This window comes from Eschrichtius robustus, chromosome 8 (genome assembly GCF_028021215.1).
Source record: "Eschrichtius robustus isolate mEscRob2 chromosome 8, mEscRob2.pri, whole genome shotgun sequence".
Taxonomy (NCBI): Eukaryota; Metazoa; Chordata; class Mammalia; order Artiodactyla; family Eschrichtiidae; genus Eschrichtius; species Eschrichtius robustus.
This window is the reverse complement of record NC_090831.1, coordinates 101833331-101858012: the sequence shown is the minus strand read 5'-3', so window position 1 is coordinate 101858012 and position 24682 is coordinate 101833331. Positions and strand designations below refer to the sequence as shown.

Sequence of the window (24682 nt, the reverse complement as noted above, 5' to 3'; positions counted from 1 at the left end):
ACACATTAGACAAGATGGACTTAATTGATATTTATAGCACATTCCATCCAAAAACAACAGAATACACTTTCTTCTCAAGTGCTCATGGAATATTCTCCAGGATAGATCATATCTTGGGTCACAAATCAAGCCTTGGTAAATTTAAGAAAATTGAAATCGTATCAAGTATCTTTTCCGACCACAATGCTGTGAGACTAGATATCAATTACAGGAAGAAAACTGTAAAAAATACAAACACATGGAGGCTACACAATATGCTACTATATAACCAAGAGATCACTGAAGAAATCAAAGAGGAAATCAAAAAAACCTAGAAGCAAATGACAGTGAAAACACGATGACCCAAAACCTATGGAATGCAGCAACAGCAGTTCTAAGAGGGAAGTTTATACCAATACAATCCTACCTCAAGAAAAAAGAAACATCTCAAACAACCTAACCTTACACCTAAAGCAATTATAGAAAGAAGAACAAAAAAAACCCCAAAGTTAGCAGAAAGAAAGAATTCATAAAGATCAGATCAGAAATAAATGAAAAAGAAATGAAGGAAACAATAGCAAAGGTCAATAAAACTAAAAGCTGGTTCTTGAGAAGGTAAACAAAATTGATAAACCACTAGCCAGACTCTTCAAGAAAAGAAGGGAGAAGACTCAAACCAACAGAAGTAGAAATGGAAAAGGAGAAGTAACAACTGACACTGCAGAAATACAAAGGATCATGAGGGATTATTACAAGCAAGTATATGCCAATAAAATGGACAACCTGGAAGAAATGGACAAATTCTTAGAAAAGCACAACCTTCCAAGACTGAGCCAGGAATAGAAAATACGAACAGATCAATCACAAGCACTGAAATTGAAACTGTGATTAAAAGTCTTCCAACATACAAAAGGCCAGGACCAGATGGCTTCACAGGCAAATTCTATCAAACATTTAGTGAAGAGCTAGCACCTATCCTTCTCAAACTCTTCCAAAATATAGTAGAGGGAGCAACACTCCCAAACTCATTCTATGAGGCCACCATCACCCTGATACCAAAACCAGACAAAGATTTCACAAGAAAAGAAAGCTACAGACCAGTATCACTGATGAACATAGTTGCAAAAATCCTCAACAAAATACTAGCAAACAGAATCCAACGGCACATTTAAAGGATCATACACCATGATCAAGTGGGGTTTATCCCAGGAATGCAAGGATTCTTCAATATACGCAAATCAATCAGTGTCATACACCATATTAACAAACTGAAGGATAAAAACCATATGATCATTTCAGTAAATGCAGAAAAAGCTTTTGACAAAATTCAACACCCATTTATGATAAAAACCCTCCAGAAAGTAGGCATAGAGGGAACTTACCTCAACATACTAAAGGCCATATATAACAAACCTAAGGCCAACATTGTCCTCAGTGGTAAAAAACTGAAACCATTTCCTCTAAAATCAAGAAGAAGACAAGGATGCCCACTCTCACCACTATTATTCACCATAGTTTTGGAAGTTTTAGCCACAGCAATCCGAGAAGAAAAACAAAAGAAATCCAAATCTGAAAAGAAGTAAAACTGTCACTGTTTGCAGGTGAGATGATACTGTACATAGAGAATCCTAAAGATGCTACCAGAAAACTTCTAGAGCTAATCAATGAATTTGGTAAAGTAACAGGGTAAAAAATTAATGCACAGAAATCTCTTGCATTCCTATACACTAATGATGAAAAATTTTAAAGCAAAATTAAGGAAACACTCCTATTTACCATTGCAACAAAAGGAATAAAATACCTAGGAATAAACCTAACTAGGGAGACAAAAAGAGCTGTATGCAGAAAACTGTAAGACACTGATGAAAGAAATTAAAAATGATAGAAACAGATGGAGAGGGATACCATGTTCCTGGATTGGAAGAATCAACATTGTGAAAATGCCTGTACTACCCAAAGCAATCTACAGATTCAAGGCAATCGCTATCAAACTACCAATGGCATTTTTCACAGAACTAGAATAAAAAATTTCGCCATTTGTATGGAAACACAAAAGTCCCCGAATAGCCAAAACAATCTTGAGAAAGAAAAATGGAGCTGTAGGAATCAGCTTACCAGACTTTAGACTATACTAAAATACTACAGTAATCAAGACAGTATGGTACTGGCGCAAAAACAGAAATATAGATCAATGGAACAGGATAGAAAGCCCAGAGATAAACCCACACACATATGGCCACCTTATCTTTGATAAAGGAGACAAGAACATACAATGGAGAAAAGACAGCCTCTTCAATAAGTGGTGCTGGGAAAACTGGACAGCTGCATTTAAAAGAATGAAATTAGAACACTTCCTAACACCATACACAAAAATAAGCTCACAGTGGATTAAAAACCTAAATGTAGGGCCAGACACTATCAAACTCTTAGAGGAAAACGTAGGCGGAACACTCTATGACATAAGTCACAGCAAGATCCGTTTTGACCCACCTCCTAGAAAAATGGAAATAAAAATAAACAAATGGTTCCTAATGAAACTTAAAAGCTTTTGCACAGCAAAGGAAACCATAAACAAGACGAAAAGACAACCCTCAGAATGGGAGAAAATATTTGCAAACGGAGCAACTGACAAAAGATTAATCTCAAAAATGTACAAGCAGCTCATGCAGCTCAATATCAAAAAAACCAACAACCCAATCCAAAAATGGGCAGAAGACCTAAATAGACATTTCTCCAAAGAAGATATACAGATTGCCAACAAACACATGAAAGGATTCTCAACATCACTAATCATTAGAGAAATGAAAATCAAAACTACAGTGAGGTATCACCTCACACTGGTCAGAATGGCCATCATCAAAAAATCTAGAAACAATAAATGCTGGAGAGGGTGTGGAGAAAAGGGAACCCTCTTGCACTGTTGGTGGGAATGTAAATTGATACAGTCACTATGGAGAATAGTATGGGGGTTCCTTAAAAAACTGAAAATAGAACTACCATATGACCCAGCAGTCCCACTACTGGGCATATACCCTGAGAAAACCATAATTCAAAAAGTCATGTACCACAGTGTTCATTGCAGCTCTATTTACAATAGCCAGGACATGGAAGCAACCTAAGTGTCCATCGACAGATGAATGGATAAAGAAGATGTGGCACATATATAGAATGGAATATTGCTCTGCCATATAAAGAAACGAAACTGAGTTATTTGTAATGAGGTGGATGGACCTAGAGTCTGTCATACAGAGTGAAGTAAGTCAGGAACAGAAAAATACTGTATGCTATCACATGTATATGGATTCTAAAAAAAAACAAAAAACAAAAAAGGTTCTGATGAACCTAGGGGCAGGACAGGAATAAAGACGCAGATGTAGAGAATGGACTTGAGGACCCAGGGAGGCGGAAGGGTAAGTTGGGATGAAGTGAGAGAGTAGCATTGACATGTATACACTACCAAATGTAATATAGCTAGTGGGAAGCAGCTGCATTGCATGGGGAGATCAGCTTGGTGCTTTGTGACCACCTAGAGATGTGGGATAGGGAGGGTGGGAGGGAGATGCAAGAGGGAGGGGATATGAGGATGTATGTATACATATACCTGATTCACTCTGTTATACAGTGGAAACTAACACAACATTGCAAAGCAATTATACTCCAATAAAGGTGTTAAAAAATAAAAAAATAACACAGTAACAACCTTGAGCTTATAGCCATATATACAGCACTGTGCCCACAGTGGAGAATACTTTTCAAGTACTCATGGAAAAGTTAAACTCACACATAGACATGCATACATACATATTTTAGAATATAAAGCTAGTTTTAATTATTTCAAAAGATTACTGTCATGCAAGTTTTATTCTCTAATATGATGCACTAAAAGTAGAGCTTAAGAAAAAGAACTTCATTTAAAAATTTAAAAACACACCTATAAACAGCTGATTAATAAAAATATTGTTAATTTATAGGATGTTGTACTTAAAGTGGTTAAGGGAAATTTATAGCCTTATATGCTTAACCAGAACAAAAGAAAGGCTTAAAATTAATGCCATGCATTCAAGTTAAAATTTTAAAAGAACAGCAGAATTAACACAAGATAAATTAGAATGGAATAACAGAGCAGGGTTTAATGAAATAGAAAACCAACATGCAATAGAGAGGGTCATCGATCGAAGTCAAACAATGGTAAGTTGAAAAGAATAATAAGCGAGACAAACCTCTCTCAAGGTTAAAAATGAAAGAAAAATATTAGGAATGAAAAGGAGACATAACTACAGATGCTGTAGATTCAAAAGATAAGGGAATTTTTACAACTCTGTACAAATACTTTTGAAAAACTTAGATGAAATCAATATATTCCAGAAAAATAGTAGTTATCAAAATTGGCTCGAAGAGAAAACCCTGAGTAGTTTTGTAACTATGACCAGTGAAGAAATAGAATCATTAGTAAATATCTTTCCACAAAGAAATACTGGGCCCAAACAGCTTAATAGGTGAGTTCCAAGAATAGATAATTCCCATTTTTTACAAACTCTTTCAGAGAACTGTAGCACTTTTCAACTAATTCAAATAAAGTTAGCATAACAAAAACAGACAAGGGCAATACAAGAATGTAAATCTACAAGCCAGTCTCAATCGTGAATTTTGATACATAATATTAGCGTACTAAATCTAATTTTTTTTTCTTTTTTTTTTTTTTTTTGGACATGCCACTCAGCTTGCGGGGTCTTAGTTCCCCAACCAGGGATTGAATCCACACCCTGGGCAGTGAGAGCGCAGAGTCCTAACCATTGAACTGCCAGGGAATTCCCTGTGCTTTAAAATTTTTTTTTAAAGAGAAGAAATTAGGATTATCTCTGAAAAGAAAATGGGTTAATATAATCTGCAATGACTAATCATCTCAATAGATGGAGGAAAACATTTAAAAAAATGTTAAGAGTATCCATTTCTGGATGATAGAATCTATCTAGGATTTATCTATGTCCTTGATATATAGCGTTATCTGTGATATATCTATGACCCTCCATGTAACATATTTATGATGTAGCAATGATAAAGTCCAAAAGCAGATTATATACATGATATTATAGGAGCAGGGGATGTTATATATATATATAGGTATATATGACATGTCTATGGTCTACCGGTGATGTCATATATAATAATATATATGTATGTTACATAAGTTCTGATGTATTTATACGTGTGTATATAATGAACTAGGAAAACAATTTTCTTTACCCATTAAAAACCAGTTACAAGAAACCTAGAGCAGTGGTCACAGTCAGAGGTAAAATGCTGAAAATATTCCCTTTAAGAAGAAATTCTAGGGAATTATTAACATAAAATCCAAAATCCTAGCTACTTTGGTGGTAGTGTGGAGTAGGGGCGAGAGGAAGATGTGACCACTGCAGACCTGAACAGAGCTCTTCTAATGTCCTGGTACATTTTTCATCTTAACCTGAGCTGTGGGAATGTCGATTTTCTTTTTATTATTATTTACATTGTATCTCACTTTTAGACAACTTATGTAGGATGTTCACGATAAAATGGTTTTAATGAGTAAATGAGAGACGTACCACAGTGAATAAAGATTCAAGAACAGTTGTTGAAGATGCTTGTTTGTCAAGGATCTGAGTTAGTAGGCAGTTTTCCGGAAGTTCATGCAATCATGGGTGAGCACAGCTCTTTACATGTATGATGTTATTTGTCTTATTGTATCCAACAAAGTGGAATTGGTAACACATTTCCCTTCCTTCAGGTAAAATGACAGGAGGATGAGGGTAAAAGACAAAACTCACCAAGTCCCTCAGTGATGGTTAATAGGGTCAGTCAATATTTTTCTCTTTGGAGAACTGCATATTGGAGTAGATTAGGAATTTCAAATAATCATATAAAACTGTAATAGTTTCAAAGGATTTTTGACAGAGGAGACAAAATATCATTGATTTAATACACAAAAGAATTTTTATGAAGAGAATTTAGTTTAAAAGATCAGCAAATTCTGTGGAAAACTATTAGGCTGTGTCTACATGACTACTAAAAATCATTGATTTCAGTTATAAGAAAATGTCTCCAAAAGTTACTTTTCCAAATTTAACCACATGTTACTAAATAAAGAGAAGGGTATGTCATGGGCGTCAACTCCGGAGTTGTTATCCAGATCGCCTGACTGTATTCAAGGCTTAAGATTCCACACTCTAAATTAAGAATTGTTCTCTCCTTCCTTATTTTGGTTCTGAATCTATTTTTATTTTTATTCCTATTTTAGCTCTACTTTATCTCAGACCATCTTAATTCTATGAAATGGCAAAGAGATTCTTTGCTAATCAGTTTCTAGAAATCTAAAATAGAAATTAAGTTGCTTTCCATCCTGAATGAATCTTTCCCTTCCCTCTGAAGTATGACTTTAATTTCAAAAGAACAAACTGCATCTTGATGCAGGTTTCTTCAGTCATTGAAATGGACTGTGCTTTTACTGTACATGTATCACAATGTTAAAAATTAAAACTGCTGTGATAGGAGAAGACATCATGATTATTTAGTTTTTGGTATACTTACCTCAGTTTTCTGTATTTCAGCTTTCTGAATAAGTTTATAAAATAAAGTTTAGACAGTGCCATGAATGTGGTAAACTGTTTTTTTAAAATAAGAAATTGGTATTTTTATTTGGTTATTGATTTTTAACAGGAATCTTATCTCATTAAATCTCTCTTTTTCTTCCTGTTATGTCTGTTTTTCTCAGTGGTATTTTCTTTACGCTGTGCTGAATATCAAGTCTGATCTCAGAATTATGAGAAACATTGATAAGATTTTTTAGTATCAGGTGTGTGCCATCTAAGTTTGTAAATAGACAAGAATGAGTTGGTATGTGGTAAAGATGAGATGCTATTAATTAAAAGATAAGCCAAGGAAACATGTTATTTTGTTATGATTTGAAAAGCCAGATATCGACAGACTTACTTCATTCTTAGGGGAGTGTACTGGGAAATTAATGGCAAAACACTCCTATTTTTTTTGGTGCTTATTTCTTTCCTTTTGACAGGAGCTTTAAAAAATCATATAAAGTAAGGGATGAGATGATTACCTCCACTTTTAAAAATATAAATAAAATATCTAGTGAAGACTTTGTAAGAAGAGATGGTATGAAATCTTCAGCATGCAAAAATAATTTCTGAGAAACTACCTCTTACACACTCAAACCGTTAACAGTTTTCCCTAGCCATCCATAAAAATCGTGTTGTAATTTGTGTTTGAATTAATAAAATAGGTTCCAATAGCTATATCTATAATGCTTTACCTTTCTTTTTAAATTGAAGTATAGTTGATTTACAGTGTTGTGTTAGTTTCAGGTGTACAGCATAGTGATTCAGTTATATATATATATTCTTTAATGCTTTACCTTAACCTAAATTCTTATGGCACACTGTGTTTTGTACTCTAATGTGCTAATTTTTAGAACAGCTGAATAATTATTACAAGCTGTAAAGCTTATTGTTATTTTCTTTCTTGACTGTGCCATCTGTCAGAAACAAAAGCAAAGATAAAAATCTCAGTGAGCCATGAAAGATTCTCCATTGCTTCATGTGCCTTCTAAGGAAACACATCTACATGGAAAACAAAATTAATGCTGCATTTCAAAGAGAATCTTTGTTACTTCATTGCAGGTGGGGAACCCAAGGAGATTTTACCACTACTCATCCACGGCCTGTGGTCAAAGTAAAACTCTTCACGGAAAGCACTGGGGTCCTGGCCCTTGAAGATAAAGAACTGGGAAGGGTGAGTTATGGTCAGCCCCGTGTTTCCCAGGGAGCACAATTTTAACTTCTCTTGATTTAGAGTTAGGGTGGACCAGTATGCAGTGTGTAAACCATCTGTTCGTACGTTAATAATTTATTTGTAATTTCCCATGAGCCCAGCTTACAGCTCTGATTTACTAAACATAATTGCTGTAATGGAGAAAGTATTGTGATAGGCCTTGGGTGTTTAAGGGGAACACATAAGGTCATAGTCACTGACTGAGTCATTCTTGTCACACGTACTCCAGTGGCCAGTGAGTGAATGGTATAGGCCAACTTGTCTTTCTTGGTGAAAGGTAACCCTGATTCAAACATTTCTGTCCATGGGTTACAAGCATCCGCTTTATATTTGAAGTCATCTGCTCTTTCTGTTCGTTGTGATCAGATTGATTACAGAATATCTCTTAAGTGTATTTATCTCTTGTACCTCTCTCATTTTCCCTGTGAGAAGGTCTTCGCCACACACCTTTTAACCTAGAATTGTTTTTTTCCTATAGTCACCTCCTCATCCCTATAATATATTTATCCTCTAATCCAGGATCTCTCACCTATACTCAGCTTCTTCTGACATTACGGTAGATTTGTGATCTTAACACCTCTCTGTGTGAAAGATTATCTGCGGTTTTGTTCACAAGGTAGATGTGTTCCAGTGAGTAGACTATAAAGTTATCTTCTGTAATGTGGATCTATTTTACCCAGACCTGAGCACTGCTTTCATATATATTTTCCAGAAAATAAAGGCTTAAGAAGTCTTACTTGAAAATTTCTGGTAATGGTGGCTAGCTGGTGTGATACTGGGTGTCAAAGGATGCTAGGATTCGTGTGTATGTTGGATTTTTTTCCCCCTAAAGTTGGGATTTCTATTCATTTCAAATCTTCCTCCTTTTCTGTATCCTTTACACCTTTGAAGTTCTTTCATTTCTAGGGATTTCGTGAATCGATACCCACACTCCAGAAATTGTGAGTCTGCATTCATATGCTAGATTTCCTCTTCTGCTTCCCTGTTATGTGTATTTCTTAATACCTAAGAGAGCTAAACCATAATGTTCGTTCATTCATGTGCTTACATATTTGTGCATTTATTCATTCAACAAAGGTATACAGGTGGCATAATCTAAGAGAAGAACCCTGGAGACTGCATATGGTCTGATGGATTTGTGAATCAGGGTTTCTCATTTAAATTATTATTACATTCATTTACCGTGTTTCCTTATTGTAACTATTTTTTACTGTGTAATAGCAGCCATTTTAAGTCTAATGCTATAACGTAATTTAAGGTATTTTTAATTTATTTTTCGGCTCTCTAGATAGATACAGATATCTATATATATATATATAAAAGCAATTTTTAAATTATGTACATGAGTGGTATATTTTCCAATCAGTTGTATATCTGAGAAAGACCTCATGCTCCCTTGTTCCTGTGATACACGAAAGACAATTTTTCTATCTGTATAAGAGTTTCTCAACCTCAGCACTGTTGATGTTCTGAGTAGGATAATTCTTCGTTGTTAGGAGCACTCCTGTGCATTTTATGATATTTGGTAGCATTCCTGACCAGTCAATATGTGCCAGTAGTCTCGTCCCCTCTTAAGCAAAGGTGATAAGAAATGTCTCCAGACATTGCCAAGTGTCCCCTGGGAGCACCTCTGCTTGAGATCCATTGATCTTTGCTAATGACCTCAGTAGGTTTCATGATTATAAATTTTTTTTTTGGGTTAATGACTTCCAATTTTTAAATTAGTTTCCTTCCTTGGAGCTTCAGATTTGTATATCCAACTTGCCTACTTGGTATTTCTAATTGTGTATTAACAGATATCTCACACTAAATATTTTTGAAATAAGAACTTTTGATTAGCAACCCCATCAAGTCTTCCATAGGGGCCATTGTCAAGCCAGTGACCTCAGCATGCCCTTTTCTTCTTCTTCTTTGACTCTAATACCCAACCTATTTGCAAGTTCTGTCAGCTTTTTCCTAAATTTATACTGAGTATGTTCACACTTTAACATTTCCTCGACCATAATTCAAGACATCATTATTTCTCACTAGTAATAGTCAGCTTACAGCTTTCTCATTTGTCATCTCGTCCCTTCTGATCCAGCTTTCACACCTCAGCCACTATGATCTATTTAAAATTCAAAACAGAATCACATCATTCTGTCCTTAAGATCATCCATTGTCTTCTCAGTTATTTGGAACAAAGAATCAGACTCCTCATCATAGTGTCGTACGCCCAAGAAGGGTTGTCAGGGTGGGACCCTGGACAAGCAACACCTGGAAAATTGTTAGGAATGCAGGTTCTCAGGCCCAACTCTCCATCTGTTGGAACAGAAACTTGGGGGTGGGGTGCTGCCATCTGTTCTAACAAGGCCGCCTCATAATTTGGACACACACCAACAGGGAAGAACTCTGCTCTGCATGAACTGATCTCTCTCCAAATTCATCTCCTATTACACCCTCCTTGCTTACTATCATTCTTCCTTCATGTTTGGCTTTCTTTCTGTTCCTCAAACATATCAGACTCATTCTTGGTTTACACTTTGGGTCTTTAGATGTGTTATAATCTGACCACATGTGTGCAATTAGAAGAAAATTAGAAGAGAATGGTGGTCATCGCTGGAGGGTAGAGCTACTGGTAATGTTTTCTGTATATTTACCTACTTTTATACTTAGAAACAGTAACAACATTTTAATTTGAAGAAAAAGGCCTTACATCATGTGAGCTCTGTAGTCTAAAATGATATAACTCTTGTATCTGGGGATCTTAGTTTAGTGAAGTTTTTTAATTAAAATTTTGTGTGATATTTGAAAGATAAGTCACACAGCCTTTAAAATAGATGTATAGCACAAGAAGATACACTGAATGGATAGAACACAAGAAAACTGACAATAACAAAAGCTGACAAGGATTCAAATCAACAAACTGAATCTTTGCTGGCGGAAATGAAAAGTTGTACAGCCACTGTGGAATACAACTTGCCAGTTTCTTATAAAGTTAAACTTAGACTTACCATATAGCCCAGCAGCTGCCCTTCTAGGTATTTACCCAAGGGTATATACAGTTCTTGTCCACACAAAACCTGCATGTGAATGTTTGTAACAGCTTTATTCATAATCGCAGAAAACTGGAAGCAGTAACATGTCCTTAAACAGAGTAAAGGATAAATTGTGGTACATCTATAGAGTGGAATACTATTCAGCAATAAAAAGAAATGAACTACTAATTCATGCAACAACATAGATGAAACTTAAATGCAAGTGAAAGACGTCAGACCCAAAAGACTACATAATGTATGATTTGTTCTAAAAAAGGCAACATTATAGAAACAGAAGACAGATGAGTGTTTGCCATGGATTGACCCAGGGGGGAAGTGGTTGGCTGAAAAGGGGTGTACAGGGATCTTTCAAGGTGAAGGAATTTTTCTGTGTGATACTGGGTATTGGATGTATGAATGTATGTATTTGCCTAAACACATAGAACTGTACATCCCAGGAGGAGATCAATCAAGATGGAGGAGTAAGAGAATGTGGAACTCACATGTGTTTGATAAACACATCAGAAATACACCTACATGTGGAACAGTTCTAACTGAAAACTAACTGGAAACTGGCAGAAGGACTCTTATACAACCAAGGCTGTAAGAAAGATACATATATAATCAAGTAGGAAGGGAAGAAATGCGATCAGGTTGGGACTTGTGCCCCTGGAAGGGAACTTAGAGGAAAAGGGAGAATACGCGGCTGGACACCTGCCCTGGGGAATGAGCAGTGAGAGCCACAGATTAGACACGCCAGTCCCAGGGTCCTAAACAGGGGAGATGAACCCCCTTGGCTGGTTGGAGGCTCTGGGAACAGGAGGGCTAACAGGAGGGCTCTGGGAACACTGGACTCGGCTTGTGGGCAGCACGAGCACACTGGCTTGCCCCCCAAGGCAGGGTGAAGAGAGGTCTGCTCTAGCAGCTGCCAGGTTTCCCAAGACACCGGATCTTGGGCAGCCGTGACTGGGGAGAGGACTCAACTGTGGGACACGGAGGCTACCAGGTACTGGGGCAGAGCCTGGGTGAGGTGGTGGCAGCCATTGTTGGCACTTACTTAAGCAGCCCATCAAAAGCAGCCCAGATCTCTATGGCAGCCACTCCACTGCAGCACACCACCCCCATACATGCCCAGAGTCCATGTGGGTTCCCCTTGCCCTTCAGTATTGCTCCACCACTGGGCAAGGGTGGCAGAGGCTGGGGAGAGTGATCAGCTGTGAGGGACAAAGGGATTTGCACCTGAGGCTGTGTCTGAGCAGAGCGAGGGAAACTATTGTGGGTGCCTGCACAGGCAGCATGACAGAGAAAGCTTGGACTTCTGTCTGAGGCAGACAGGAGCAGAGAGCCCCCAAGGGCCCTGTTTGCTTCAGCACTACCCCCTCTGGGGCAAGGGTCCCCAGTGCAGGGAGAGGGATAAACACATACTTAAAGGGAATAGAGCCAGCTCAGGCCTGACCCTCAGGGAGTCTGCTCCAGCAACTTGGGATCAGACCACTCCCCCCAATAGTGTGTTGCTGGCCACTGAGCAGAGGGGAGGTCCTGCCTCACACCTGGCTCTAGCCCCTCCATCTCCATCCCTACCCCCTACCAAGGTCATAGCTGCCAGAACACCCTGAGGAAAGATATGACTTGCATCCTCATCAAATCCAGCTCTCCTACCAAAGGCATTGGACACAGTCCATATGGGGACTCTCCCACATAAGAATACTCCTTCAAGACCACAGTAGGTAACTGTTTCACCTAAATTCATAGAGGCAGAGAAGGTAGAGGGATTGCTCTCAATTGAAAGAGCAAGAGAAAAGCCTCAACAATTTGCAGTTGAAACAAACAATTTGCCAGATAAAGAATTCAAAATATTGGTAATAGAAATGTTAACTAAATTAGGGAAAAGAATAGATATACACAGTGAAAATTTTAACAAGTTAAAAAATAGAAAGACCCAATCAGAAATGAATTCAATACCTGAAATTAAAAAAAAAAAAAAAAAAAAAAAACAACACAAGAAGGTATGAATAGCACACTGAGTGATACAGAAGAATGAGTAAGTGATCTGGAAGACAGAATAATGGAAATCACCCAATCAGAGCAGCAAAAAGAAAAACAAATTTTAAAAAATAAAAATAAGAGACCTCTGGGATAATATTAAGCCCACCAATACTTGCATTATAGGGGTCCCAGAATGGAGAAGAGAGAAGGGGATTGAAAATGTATTTGAGGAAACTATGGCTGAAAACTTTCCAAACCTGAGCAAGGAAATAAATATCTAGGTATTAGAAACACAGAGGATTCCAAACATGATGACCTCAAACAGACCCACACCAAGATATATCATAATTAGAATGGCAAAAGATAAAGAATTATAAATGCAGCAAGAGAAAAAGAGTCAAATACAAGGGAATCCCCATAAGGCTATCAGCTGACTTCCCTGCAGAAACTTTGCAGGCCAAAAGGGAGTGACATGATATATTCAATATGCTGAAAGGGAAAAACTTGTAACCTAGGATACTCTACCCAGCAAGATTATCATTTAGAATAGAAAAGGAACTTCTCAGGCAAGCAGAAACTAGGAGTTCATCAGTACTAAACCTATCCTAAAAAATGTTAACGTGTCTTTAAGTGGAAAGATAGGAATCTATAGGAGAAGGAAAATCCCACTAGGAAAGGCAAATATATAGTAAGGACTGAGGATCAACCACTTACATAAGCCAGTACAAAGATTAAAAGACAAAAATTGTAAAAGCAATTATAACTACGATAAACTGTAAAGGGATACGTGTAAAAATGTAAAATATGACATTAAAAATGGTGCGGAGGAGGGGAGTAAAACATGTGGCTCTTTTAGAGTGTGTTTGAACTTAAAATGACTACTAGTTTAAACAAGTAGATATATGAACCTCATGGTAACCACAAATTAAAAACCTACCAACTAAGAAAAAGGAACACAACCATACTACTAAGGAAAATCAAACCACAATGGAAGAAACAAGAAGAAATGAACAGGGAAGAGCTATAAAAACAACAGAAAAACGAGTACTAAAAGGCAATAAGTAGGTACCTATCAATAGCTATTTTAAATGTCAATGGACTAAGTACTCCAATCAAAAGACATAGGGTGGCTCTTTGGATAATACAAGAGACTCACTTCAGAGCTGAAGACACGCAGACAGAAAGTGAGGGAATGGAAAGAGATATTTCATGCAAATGGAAACAAAACGGGGGTAGCAATAGTCATATCAGACAAAATAGACTTTAAAACAAAGTCTTTAACAAACCACAAAGAAAGGCATTATATAATGATAAAGTGATCGATACAAGAGGAGAATATTACTCTCATTAACATATATGCACCCAATACAGGAGCACCTAAACATACAAAGCAAACACTAACACATAAAGGGAGACATTGACAGTAATACAATAATGATAGGGGACTTTAACACCCCACTGACATCAATGGACAGATCATCCAGACAGAAAATAAGGCAACAGTGGTTTTAAATGACACAATAAACCAGTTGGACATAGTAGATATTTACAGGATATTACATCCAAAAACAGAATACACATTCTTTTCAAATGCACATGGAACATTCTCCAGGATAGATCATATGCTAGGCCACAAAACAAGTCTAAACAAATTTGAGAGGATGGAAATTATATCAAGCATTTTTTGTGGACCACAATGGTATGAAACTAGAAGTCAATTATAGAAAACAAATGAGAAAAGAACAAAGACGTGCAGACTTAAACAACATGCTGTTAAAAAACAATGGATTGGACTTCCCCGGTGGTGCAGTGGTTAAGAATCCACCTGCCAGGGCAGGGGACATGGGTTCGATCCCTGGTCCGGGAAGATCCCACATGCTGTGGAGCAACTAAGCCTGTGTGCCAAACTACTGAGCCTGCGCTCTAGAGCCTGCGTGCCGCAACTACTGAGCCTGCATGCTGCAACTGTTGAAGCCCATGCGCCTAGAGCCTGTGCTCAGCAACAAGAGAAGCCACTGCAATGAGAAGCCTGCGCACCACAACAAACTAGCCCCTGCTCACCGCAACTAGAGAAAGCCTGCACACATCAACAAAGACCCAGTGCAGCCAAAAAAAAAAAAAAAAAAAAAGGTCAATGAAGAACTCAAAGAGGAAATCATATGTGGAATCTAAAAAATAAAACAAACGGGTATAGCAAAACAGAAACAAACTCATAGGAAACAAACCAGTGGTTACCAGCAAGGAGAGGGGAGTGGGGAGGGGCAAGATAGGGGTATGGGATTAAGAGATACAAATTACTAGGTATTGATATAAAATAGAAAAGAAGGATATATTGTATAGCACAGGGAACTTTAGCCATTTTCTTGTAATAACTTAATGGAGTATAACCTGTAAAAATACTGAACCGCTATGCTGTACATCTGAAACTAATTTAATATTGTAAATCAACCATACTTCAATAAACAAAAAGAACTGTACATCGTAAAGCATGTACTTTAATGTATGCAGATTAACACAGATGAACTTAGTTGTATTACAAGGTACAATATAACTGCACTGAAAGGAGTGGTGAGAAATGTACACCTAAGCAATATAAGAGAAAAACAGTAACCTGCAAACACTACCTTAACCAAGTAATGAAGATTAACACTGCCATTGATGCCACATAGCTATCATGTACTCCTGATACGATGTTATGAGAACGGCACATTTCACCTCTGTGATATTCTTTCTGAAAACCCCAACTTAAACCCAGTTTAATTATGATGAAAATATCAGACAAAACCAGACTGGGGGACACTGTACAGGATAATTGGCTAGTATTTTTCTAGTCTGTCTAGGTATAAAAACAAGACTGAGAAACTGTCACACACAGATCAGAAGAGACTAAGGAGATGTGACAACTAAATGCGATGTGGTGTCTTGGATTGGGACTTGGAATAGAAAAAGGACATTGATGGAAAAACCCATGGAATCCAAATAGAGTCTGGGGTTTAGTGAAGAGTAATGTAACAATGTATGTTTCATGGTTTTCGCAGAAGTACCATGGTATCATATGTTAATTATGGGGGAAACTCTGAGGGGTATACAGGAACTTTCAATAATATTTTTGCAACTTTTCTGTAAATTTTTAAAATTATTCCAGAATGTAAAGCTTGGTTTTAAAAAGATTTGTAATAAAGAAGGCTTTTCAGCATTTTTTTTTCAAAATGCTTCAGCTTATATTTTCTAAGAGACAAACATTTTCTTACATCAATTCCATTATTGCACCTAGGAAATTTAATATTGATGAATATTAGTATGTGATATATAGTCAACATTTAGAGTCCCATAATTATCCTAGCATGTCTGTAAAAGCTGGACTTCCCCATCCCCCAATCCAGAATACAATTCAGGATCATATATTGGGTGGGCGGGGTTGGGGGGGTTGTCTATGATGATGACTTTTTTTTTTTTTTTTTTTTTTTTAAACATCTTTATTGAAGTATAATTGCCTTACAATGATGATGACATTTTTAACGAGTTTAATTTTGTAGAATGTTTTCCCTTCTGGGTTTGTCTTACTGTTTTCTCATGATTGGATTCAGCTAAACATTTTTGGGAAGAACCCTACATAGGTGATGTTTTGTGATTCCCGTAGCATCGTATCGGGAGTCATATGGTAGTAGATTTTCCTGGTATTAGTGAAGTTAATTAAGCTTGATACCATCAGTCTTTGTTTTCTGGAGCTGGAGATGTTGATCGACTCAGCTTGTACTCTCCCTATCCCAGGCCTGTAATCAGCACTGGTTCTTTTTAGTGATAATGGAATTTAGAAATCAACATTCTGTGTATCATCACTTACGGTTAAGGAATATATACCTTTTAAAAATCATGAGTTTACAGGTTCCCTGCAGCAGCAATATGTTCACTTATTTTCTGTCTTGTAATACATACAAAATTGTTCCAGAAATACTGTACCAGTACCATAACCAACAAAGAACTTACCAAGTAATGGTCAGTATTTCTTTGTAGTTCTTTTTGTCCTTAGAATGTATCTCAGTAAGGATGTATGTGTGATTACTTCATTTAAAAGTAACCTGGTACAATAGAAGATAAAGCTTCTTATTTATATTCTAAATGGTAAAAATCACTGAAGATACTACAGGTTCAGTCATTATGGAGATTTCCTTCAACAGGTCTGTCATAATAATTCTCATCCAAGCAGCTCACTGAAGGATTTATTAGATCAGTTTTGCCATACTAAGTAAGGTTAACTCCACTGACTTTTTATTAAGCGTGATCTGGAGGCATTTACTCTCTGGATCTCTGACCCCTTGTCTGAAATACAAACTGTGTTGTCATTTCTAGTTCTCCTTTTCTATCATCATATTGATTTACTGGTTGCTTTACTGCTTACTATTCACATGTCCCATTTAATCCTCTTTGAAGGTGACAGTAACAGTCCATATTTCGTTAAAGAGTGAGAAGCAGAGGTTAAGACCACTCAGTTAGCAACTGCGAGAGTCCTGATCTGAACTTCAGTTTTCTGACCCCAAAGTCTATGCCCTAAAACAATCATTAAATACTACGTTTCATAGGATGAGGTAATGTGACTGTTTTACAAATCATGGTGTTGGTGTGGACCAATTTAATTTCATGACTTAAAGCAGGAGCTGAATATTGTTTAAGCTAAAGCCAATTCATGCATAGTCATTTTATATCATTTTTATACAGTGATTTGAATCTTATTAGGGTACTGTCTGGCTGCTTTTATTACTTTCATTTGTGATGGTGCGTCTCAACTGGATGTTCACATAAGAACTGCTTCGGGGAGTGTTTGAAAAGACTCAAGGTCTGGGCTCACACTTTTAGTTGGTTTAGGGTGAGCCCAGGAAAGAGAATTTCAAGCACTTCTCAGGAGCTGATAATGTGCATACAGGGCTGAGAGGCACTGGCACAAATAGTATCGCTGATACTAAGGTGCAGCCAGGGTTGAGAACTAGTAACACATAAAAAAAAAAATCTATTGTAGCTCATAGTTTTGTGAAATGATAGCTCAAATTTAAATAGGCATTAGGCAGTTAAAGGTTATGTTCTTTGGCAAATGCTTGGCATGCAGATTTTGTTTGTAGATGGCAGATGCAAATACCTATTTAGGGAAACGGGGGTGGCATATGGAGATTTTTCATCCAAGTTGGTGGCCAGCCCTCCACCGGGTGCTAAGGGAATACCTCAAGACAGAACAGGGAATTTTTCTTATTATGGGTATGTCCTAGCAGGTAAGTAGTAGACCAGTTAAGCACCCAAACTTATACAGTTCATCATAATCAATTGTCCCTGCAAAAATTTAAAAGCAGGGCTTTTGTAACATAGCCATATAAAAATCTAAATGATCCCACAAGACATCTATTTGTGAGCAATGCAGTTTCCATTGAGTCTTTCAGAATGAATTAATGTACTCCTGGGTACTATTTAACCTGCCAAATGGTGTTCTTGAGTCCAAAATGGATTTTTTTTTTTTCTCTGCATTGGGTCTTCGTTGCTGCGTGCAGGATTTCTCTAGTTGCAGCGAGCGGGGGCTACTCTTCGTTGCGATGCGCCGGCTCCTCATTGCGGTGGCTTCTCTTGTTGCAGAGCACGGGCTCTAGGAGCGCAGGCTTCAGTAGTTGTGGCACGCGGGCTCAGTAGTTGTGGCTTGTGGGCTCTAGAGCTCAGGTTCAGTAGTTGTGGTGCATGGGCTTAGTTGCTTCGCGGCGCGTGGGATCTTCCTGGACCAGGGCTCAAACCCGTGTCCCCTACATTGGCAGGCGGAGTCTTAACCACTGTGCCACCAGGGAAGTCCCCAAAATGGATTTTTGAAGTTTCTACCCAAATAACTTTTTAGTTTTAGAGTGTTGCTGTAAAGACATTCTTTCTGACAGTTGTTAGAAAAAGAACCTATTGTCTATTCATACACTCTAAGTTTGTGGCCTTGGTACCACACCATCAGTCTACACAGGAGGGTGCTGGTTCTTCGGCCTCCCTGAGGTTGGAGAAGTGTATAAATCAGAATCTATTTTCCTTTATGGTGCAGTGGAGCTAGAACGTTATCCTTTTTTCTCATTTGATTAAATAATATTTCAATATCTGTACTTCTGGTAAACATTTCTTAATATGGAGATGTTCATAGCTAATAATTCAGAGTGACAATCATTATGCATGTTTTACAAATGTAAATATTGATATTATATGGAAATTTCAGGTACATTTTAAATACTAAGATAAATTAACCTTGCTCAATAGATGATTCCATTAAAATGTACTATTATCTTTCAAGCATCTTGGTTAGGACCTATAGAGTTTAAAACATGTCTCTAATTGCCTGGTTTACAGGCAGTCATCACAGAACTTATTTCAACATACAGAGTAATAGATCAGGAATAGACTACAGATGTTTTATTGACTAACAATTCTGATTTTTCACAAATAATTATATAGTTAAATGCATACAAATCACTTTAGGCCTTCCCTTCACTCAGACAAAATTTATATTTGAGGATTAAACTTTCCAGCATTATATAAATTTGATTCATCTACATATGAATCAAAAAAGCATTAGAGAAGCTGCTAGTGAAATCATAATCATAGGCATTTTACTTCAATTTGAAAGCAAAATTTAATGTCCAATTTCATTGAAAGAGCCGGTACTCAATGACTGCTATTTTAGCCAGCAAATTAATATCATTTGCTGCAAAATGGAATGGAAATTCATTTGCATTTCATATATGTCTAATTCACCTCCTCAAACAGAGTAGACTTTTATTTTTGTAGTTCTCACAAGTGGTATACCTTTTCTGAAACTAAAAATCACAGAAAAGCTCTCCTTCCTTCTTTAGTCCTGTCATGTAGCCATTTGTCACAAGCCTTTGTTGTCATATCTCAGAAGCCATTCCAGTGACAAGAAAGGGACCGCAGACAGGTGAAGGGCCAGAGATCATTCCTATATGGTGCAAAGTCTTTCCAGATATATTTTCTAGCAGCAGTTGATTACGTCCGGGTCATTAATTACATGCTGTGAAATGTTAGAAGAGAGGACTTACCATCCTGAGTCTGACTTGGAAAGGAGACTTTGATAATGTGCATCACTTGTTCCTCAGTGAGTCTCCCTCAGACCTTCTCGGAGGAGTTGGCTGGCATCCTCACTGTAGAGGTAGAGGAAAGCATTTTCTTACATTCTCACCACTAAAAGAGCAAGTTATAAATAGGCATCCTCCATGATGGGTCCATGTGGGTGATTACAGTAGCAGAAGTTGACATTTCAGTTTCCTCAGAAAAACAGAGGGCTGCCTCGGTCCCAGATAGAACGATTATTCAATGTACACACTGTACCAATTCCTTATTTGTAATAGGTGTGTAGTGTTACTTCATTATGGTTTTAATTTATACTTCCGTAACAGCTAGTACTAATCATGTTAACATCTTTTTGCATGCTTACTTTCCATTTGTACCTCTTCTTTGATGAAGAATCTGTTCAGACATTTTTCCAGTTTTTAATTGGGTTACTTGTTTTCTTATTCTTAAGTTTGGAAAGACCATAATACATTGTTTACACATCTTTTATCAGGTTTATGATTTGTAAATATTTTTCTCCCAGAATTTGGCTTGTCTTTTCATTCTGTTAACAGTGTGTTTCAAAGAGCAGAAGTTTTTAATTTTGATGAAGTCCAATTTTTTTTCTTTTATGGCTTGTACTTTTCGTGCCATATGTAAGAAATCTGCATTGAATATGTAGATCAGTTTGGGAGCTGATCAACAAAGTTCAGTTTTCCAATCCATGAACACAGTATATCCCTCCATTTATTTAGGTCTTATTTCATTCCCCATAGTGATGTCTTAATAGTTTTCAATGATCAGGTCTTGCATTTCTTTTTCCAGATCTATCACTGAGTATTTCATATTTTTGTTGCTATTTTAAATGGCATCATTTTGTTAGTTTTAATTTTTTTAATTTAGATATTGTTAGTATATTGAAATGTAAATTGACTTTTCTATATTGATCTTACGTCCTGCAACCTTGATAAACTCACTTACTAGTTCTACTGGTATCTTGGTAGATTGATTGTTTTTCCATAGACAATATTGTTGTCTACAAATAAAGACGATTTTACTTCTTTCCAATCTAGATGTTTTTATTTATTTATTTTGGTTGTCTTATTGTACTTATTAGAATGTCCAATACAGTGTTGAATAGAAGTGGTGAAAGTGGACATCCTAGTCTTATTCTTGATCTTAAGGAAAAAACATTGTCTTTGAACATTAAGTATAACATTAGTTGTAGGTTTTTGGTAGATCCCCTTCATCAAATTGATAAAGTTCCTTCTGCTGATTTTTATTTAATCTATTTTGGCTCTAATCTTTATTGTTTCTTCTATTTACTTTGAGTTTAATTCATGATACTTTTTCTATTAAAGCTGAAGCCAATGATTTGATAAAAATCTGTTTTTTCTAATATAGACATTTCATGCTCTAAGTGCCACCCTCCCTAAATATTGCCTTAGTGGCATCCCACAGATTTTTTATATTTTTTTCTCATTTTCATCCTGTTCAAAATACTCTCTAAGTTTTATTTTGATTTCTTTGACCCATGGGTTATTAAAACTGTGTTAGTTTCCACATATGCGAGAGCTTTTTTGGAGTTCTCTATGTTATGAATTTCTAATTGCAGTCTATTGGGCTTAGAGAATATACTGTATATGACTTGGATCCTTTTAAAATTTATTGAGGCTTAGTTTATAGCCTCTAATAGGGTCTATCCTGTGAATGCTCCACATTCACAGTTTAAAAGACTGCATATTCTTTCGTTCAGTAGAGTTTTATACATGCCAAATAGTTCAAGTTACTGTTATTTCCATATCCTTACTGATTTTTGTATCTACTTTCTAAAAAGCAATTTTTGAGAGACTGGTATTAACCTGAGTATAATTATGGATCTATTCTATCATTTTTTGCTGCTTGTATTTTGAAGATATGTTATTAGGTGCATAAATATTTAGGATTCCTATTTCCTCTTCATTAATTGACCACTTTGTCACTATGAAATGACTTCCTTATTCCTGGTAATATACTTTGGTTTAAAATCTTCTTTGTGTTAGCTATCCCAGCTTTCTTTTAACTAGTGTTAGCATATTATATCTTTTTACATCCTTTAATCTATTTGTTTCTTTACATTTAAAATATGTTGATTGAAGCAGCATATGATTGGGTGTTTATTTTTTATTCAATCTGACAATCTCTGCCTTTCAATCAGTATTTAAACTGTATTTTAATATGATTATTGATATGATTAAGTCTGGCATTTAGCTGTTTTTTCTGTCTTATATGTCCTTTATTTCCTTTTTCCTCCTTTTTTTTTTCCTCTTTTAGACTAATTGAATATTTTTTGTGGTTCCATTTTTTTCTTCTTTGTTTGCTTATTATTGGTAACTGTTATTTTAAGTGTTGCTTATGTTTAGTCTAACTTCAAATGATATTATAACATTTCATGTGTAGTTTATGAGCCTTACAATATTATATCTCCATTTCCCATTGAAGGTAAGGCATAGGACATATTATTTCAGCAATAGCACCTGTCTAACAGTTTCTGACGTGCAATACATGTCCAATTATTGTTGGAAGGATGAATGAACAAATGAACAATCTCCTGAGGTTTCAGTTTCATTTCTCCTTTGCAGAGTTATAGTAGACAGTAGAATGAGTCACTTTTGTTTGAACACCTGAGCTCCCTAACCAAGTGATAAGCTGAAACAGCAATTGTGGAATGATACATGGTTTGGATCCTATAGCAAGAATGAGGTTCTAGGATGTTCAGCCCATCTCCTAGTTATAATATATAGAAGAAGCAGGTTGGAACATCCTGACATCCATTACTAACTTCTTCTTTTAGTCACTGCATTAAGAAGTCCCTGTGCATCTGGGAGCTATACAAAGCCTCTTAGGAATATCCACCTTTATTGTCTCTAGCACTGATACTGAAAAGCTAAGTACCTTTATTCCCTGCTAGTTTTTATTTTATGTATTGTATGAGTCAAAAATAAATTCTTTAGGTCAAAGGTCCAACATTCAGATTAGTTGGTTGTTGAGCATCACAAACTGAAAAGTTTGAAACCTGCTTCCATAAGACGTTGATTCTGGTCTTGGCTCTGCCGTAATAGCCAAGAGGGCATGAACAAGTCACTGAACCTCTCTCCCTTGACCTTTATTCCGCACTACTTCCATCTTATCATATTTCTCTAAATTCATTCAGTTCTTTGGAGCATGTGAAAATGTAACACCAGGAATTCTTAACCTCCTACTCTCCTATCTTCCTTTTCTATTCTTTAAAGGACTTCTGACTAGTTTGTATACATACAGAATGACAAATTGGGAAGGTTTTCATGAATCTTATCATTTTGGCAAATGGTTAGGTTGTAATTATTAGACCTTGCTTTGATTTCTTATTCAAATGAAGAATAATAATTCATGTTCACTCTTCAGGGTGGCAGTTGGTTTTTCATAAAAGTACCAACACTTATCTGTAAATTAGTCAATTCCCAAACACTTTGCTATAATTGTCTTCAGTTTAAGGATTGCAGCTGAAGTAATCCAAATTTAGGCATTAACATAACTTCCTCCTTTCCATCCTACCATCCTATGTATGGATTGACAGAAATAAAATTGATTTGGCTCTAAGAGTTCTTATAGTACTTAATAACCAAAGAGTGAGAACAAAGCTAAATTAGTTATTATAATGTATGTGAAATTATGAAGGGAATGTGTTGTGGAGGGTATGTAAAATTGAAAGTGTCTATTGTTATCTTGAAGTAATTTCCCTTAGGTATTCATTTAACTTCAGTGTCAAGTTATTTACACAACAAGAGCAGTGCCTATCTCTATTAAGGGTGATGTGAGAATTAGTTTAAATTTCACAAAGCACTTTGAGGCACTGAGTTGAAAAGTTCTTTATAAATGCCAGGCATTATTATAACCAGACTAGTAAAAAGAAACACGATAAAGCTACTCATGCAGTGTCCTCTAATAGAAACTTTATTGGTAAGGAAATATAAAGGTTACTGCTATTCATAATTTATGGCTGAGGGGAATAGATCAAGAATAAGAATGCTTTCCTGTCTAGATAAGTCTTAAAGACACAGATGTAGCTGTGATGGAATATATTGCTCCACTCAAGGAGAAGTATGAAATCGAGACCTTACAAGCAATAAAAGTGATATATGAAGATTAGTAAAGGCCAGTATCTTTAATTGAGCCATGAAAAATATCTTGACAAATTTGACTATGTCTTTCAAAGTCTTTCTTGAAGACTGAAATAGAAGATGTAATCCTTGATCATTTGGGTATATGGAACTTGAAATTTGTTAGAAATATATGCATGATGGTCTTCATTCTAGTAACCAAAATAATCTGTCTCATTATGAATCCTTTTCAATTTTTTCTTTTGTTTTATGGTAAGGAAAATGAAAACTTTAAGTTAACTAACACTAGGTGAGAGAGTTTTTTCAAAAGATTTCATACAAGCAGAATACCTCAGGAAAGTGACAGAAATAATCACACCCAAAAACATCTGAAAGTAATCAGAGATAATGATAGAAATCTGTCTGTAAAAATCTTTGAATCACACAGGTAGCAGAAGAAATTTTTTAAAAGGTAAATTTAGTGTTTTTGTAATCAAATCGCAGCTTTTATTGGCTGTGTATTGGTTTCCTATTGCAACTTTAACAAATTACCGAAAACTTAGTGGCTCAAAACAACACAAAGTTATTATCTTACAGTTGTGCTGGTCAGAAGTCCACAGTGAATCTTGGTGGGCTCAAATTAAGGTGTTGGCAGGGTTGTGTTCCTTTCCAGAAGACCTAAAAGGGAGA

General features: G+C 36.3%; 1 protein-coding gene across 6 annotated transcripts in view; it reads left to right on the top strand.

Annotated features, from left to right (window-relative positions):
- The window catches only part of CADPS2 (calcium dependent secretion activator 2), a 552288-nt gene that overhangs the window by 276287 nt on the left and 251319 nt on the right, over positions 1–24682 (top strand). For all 6 annotated transcript variants that reach the window (XM_068549383.1, XM_068549382.1, XM_068549381.1 and 3 more), the window contains exon 7: positions 7650–7761. In XM_068549383.1, coding sequence (XP_068405484.1) covers positions 7650–7761 — 112 coding nt within the window. The remainder of the gene's footprint in view (positions 1–7649; positions 7762–24682) is intronic.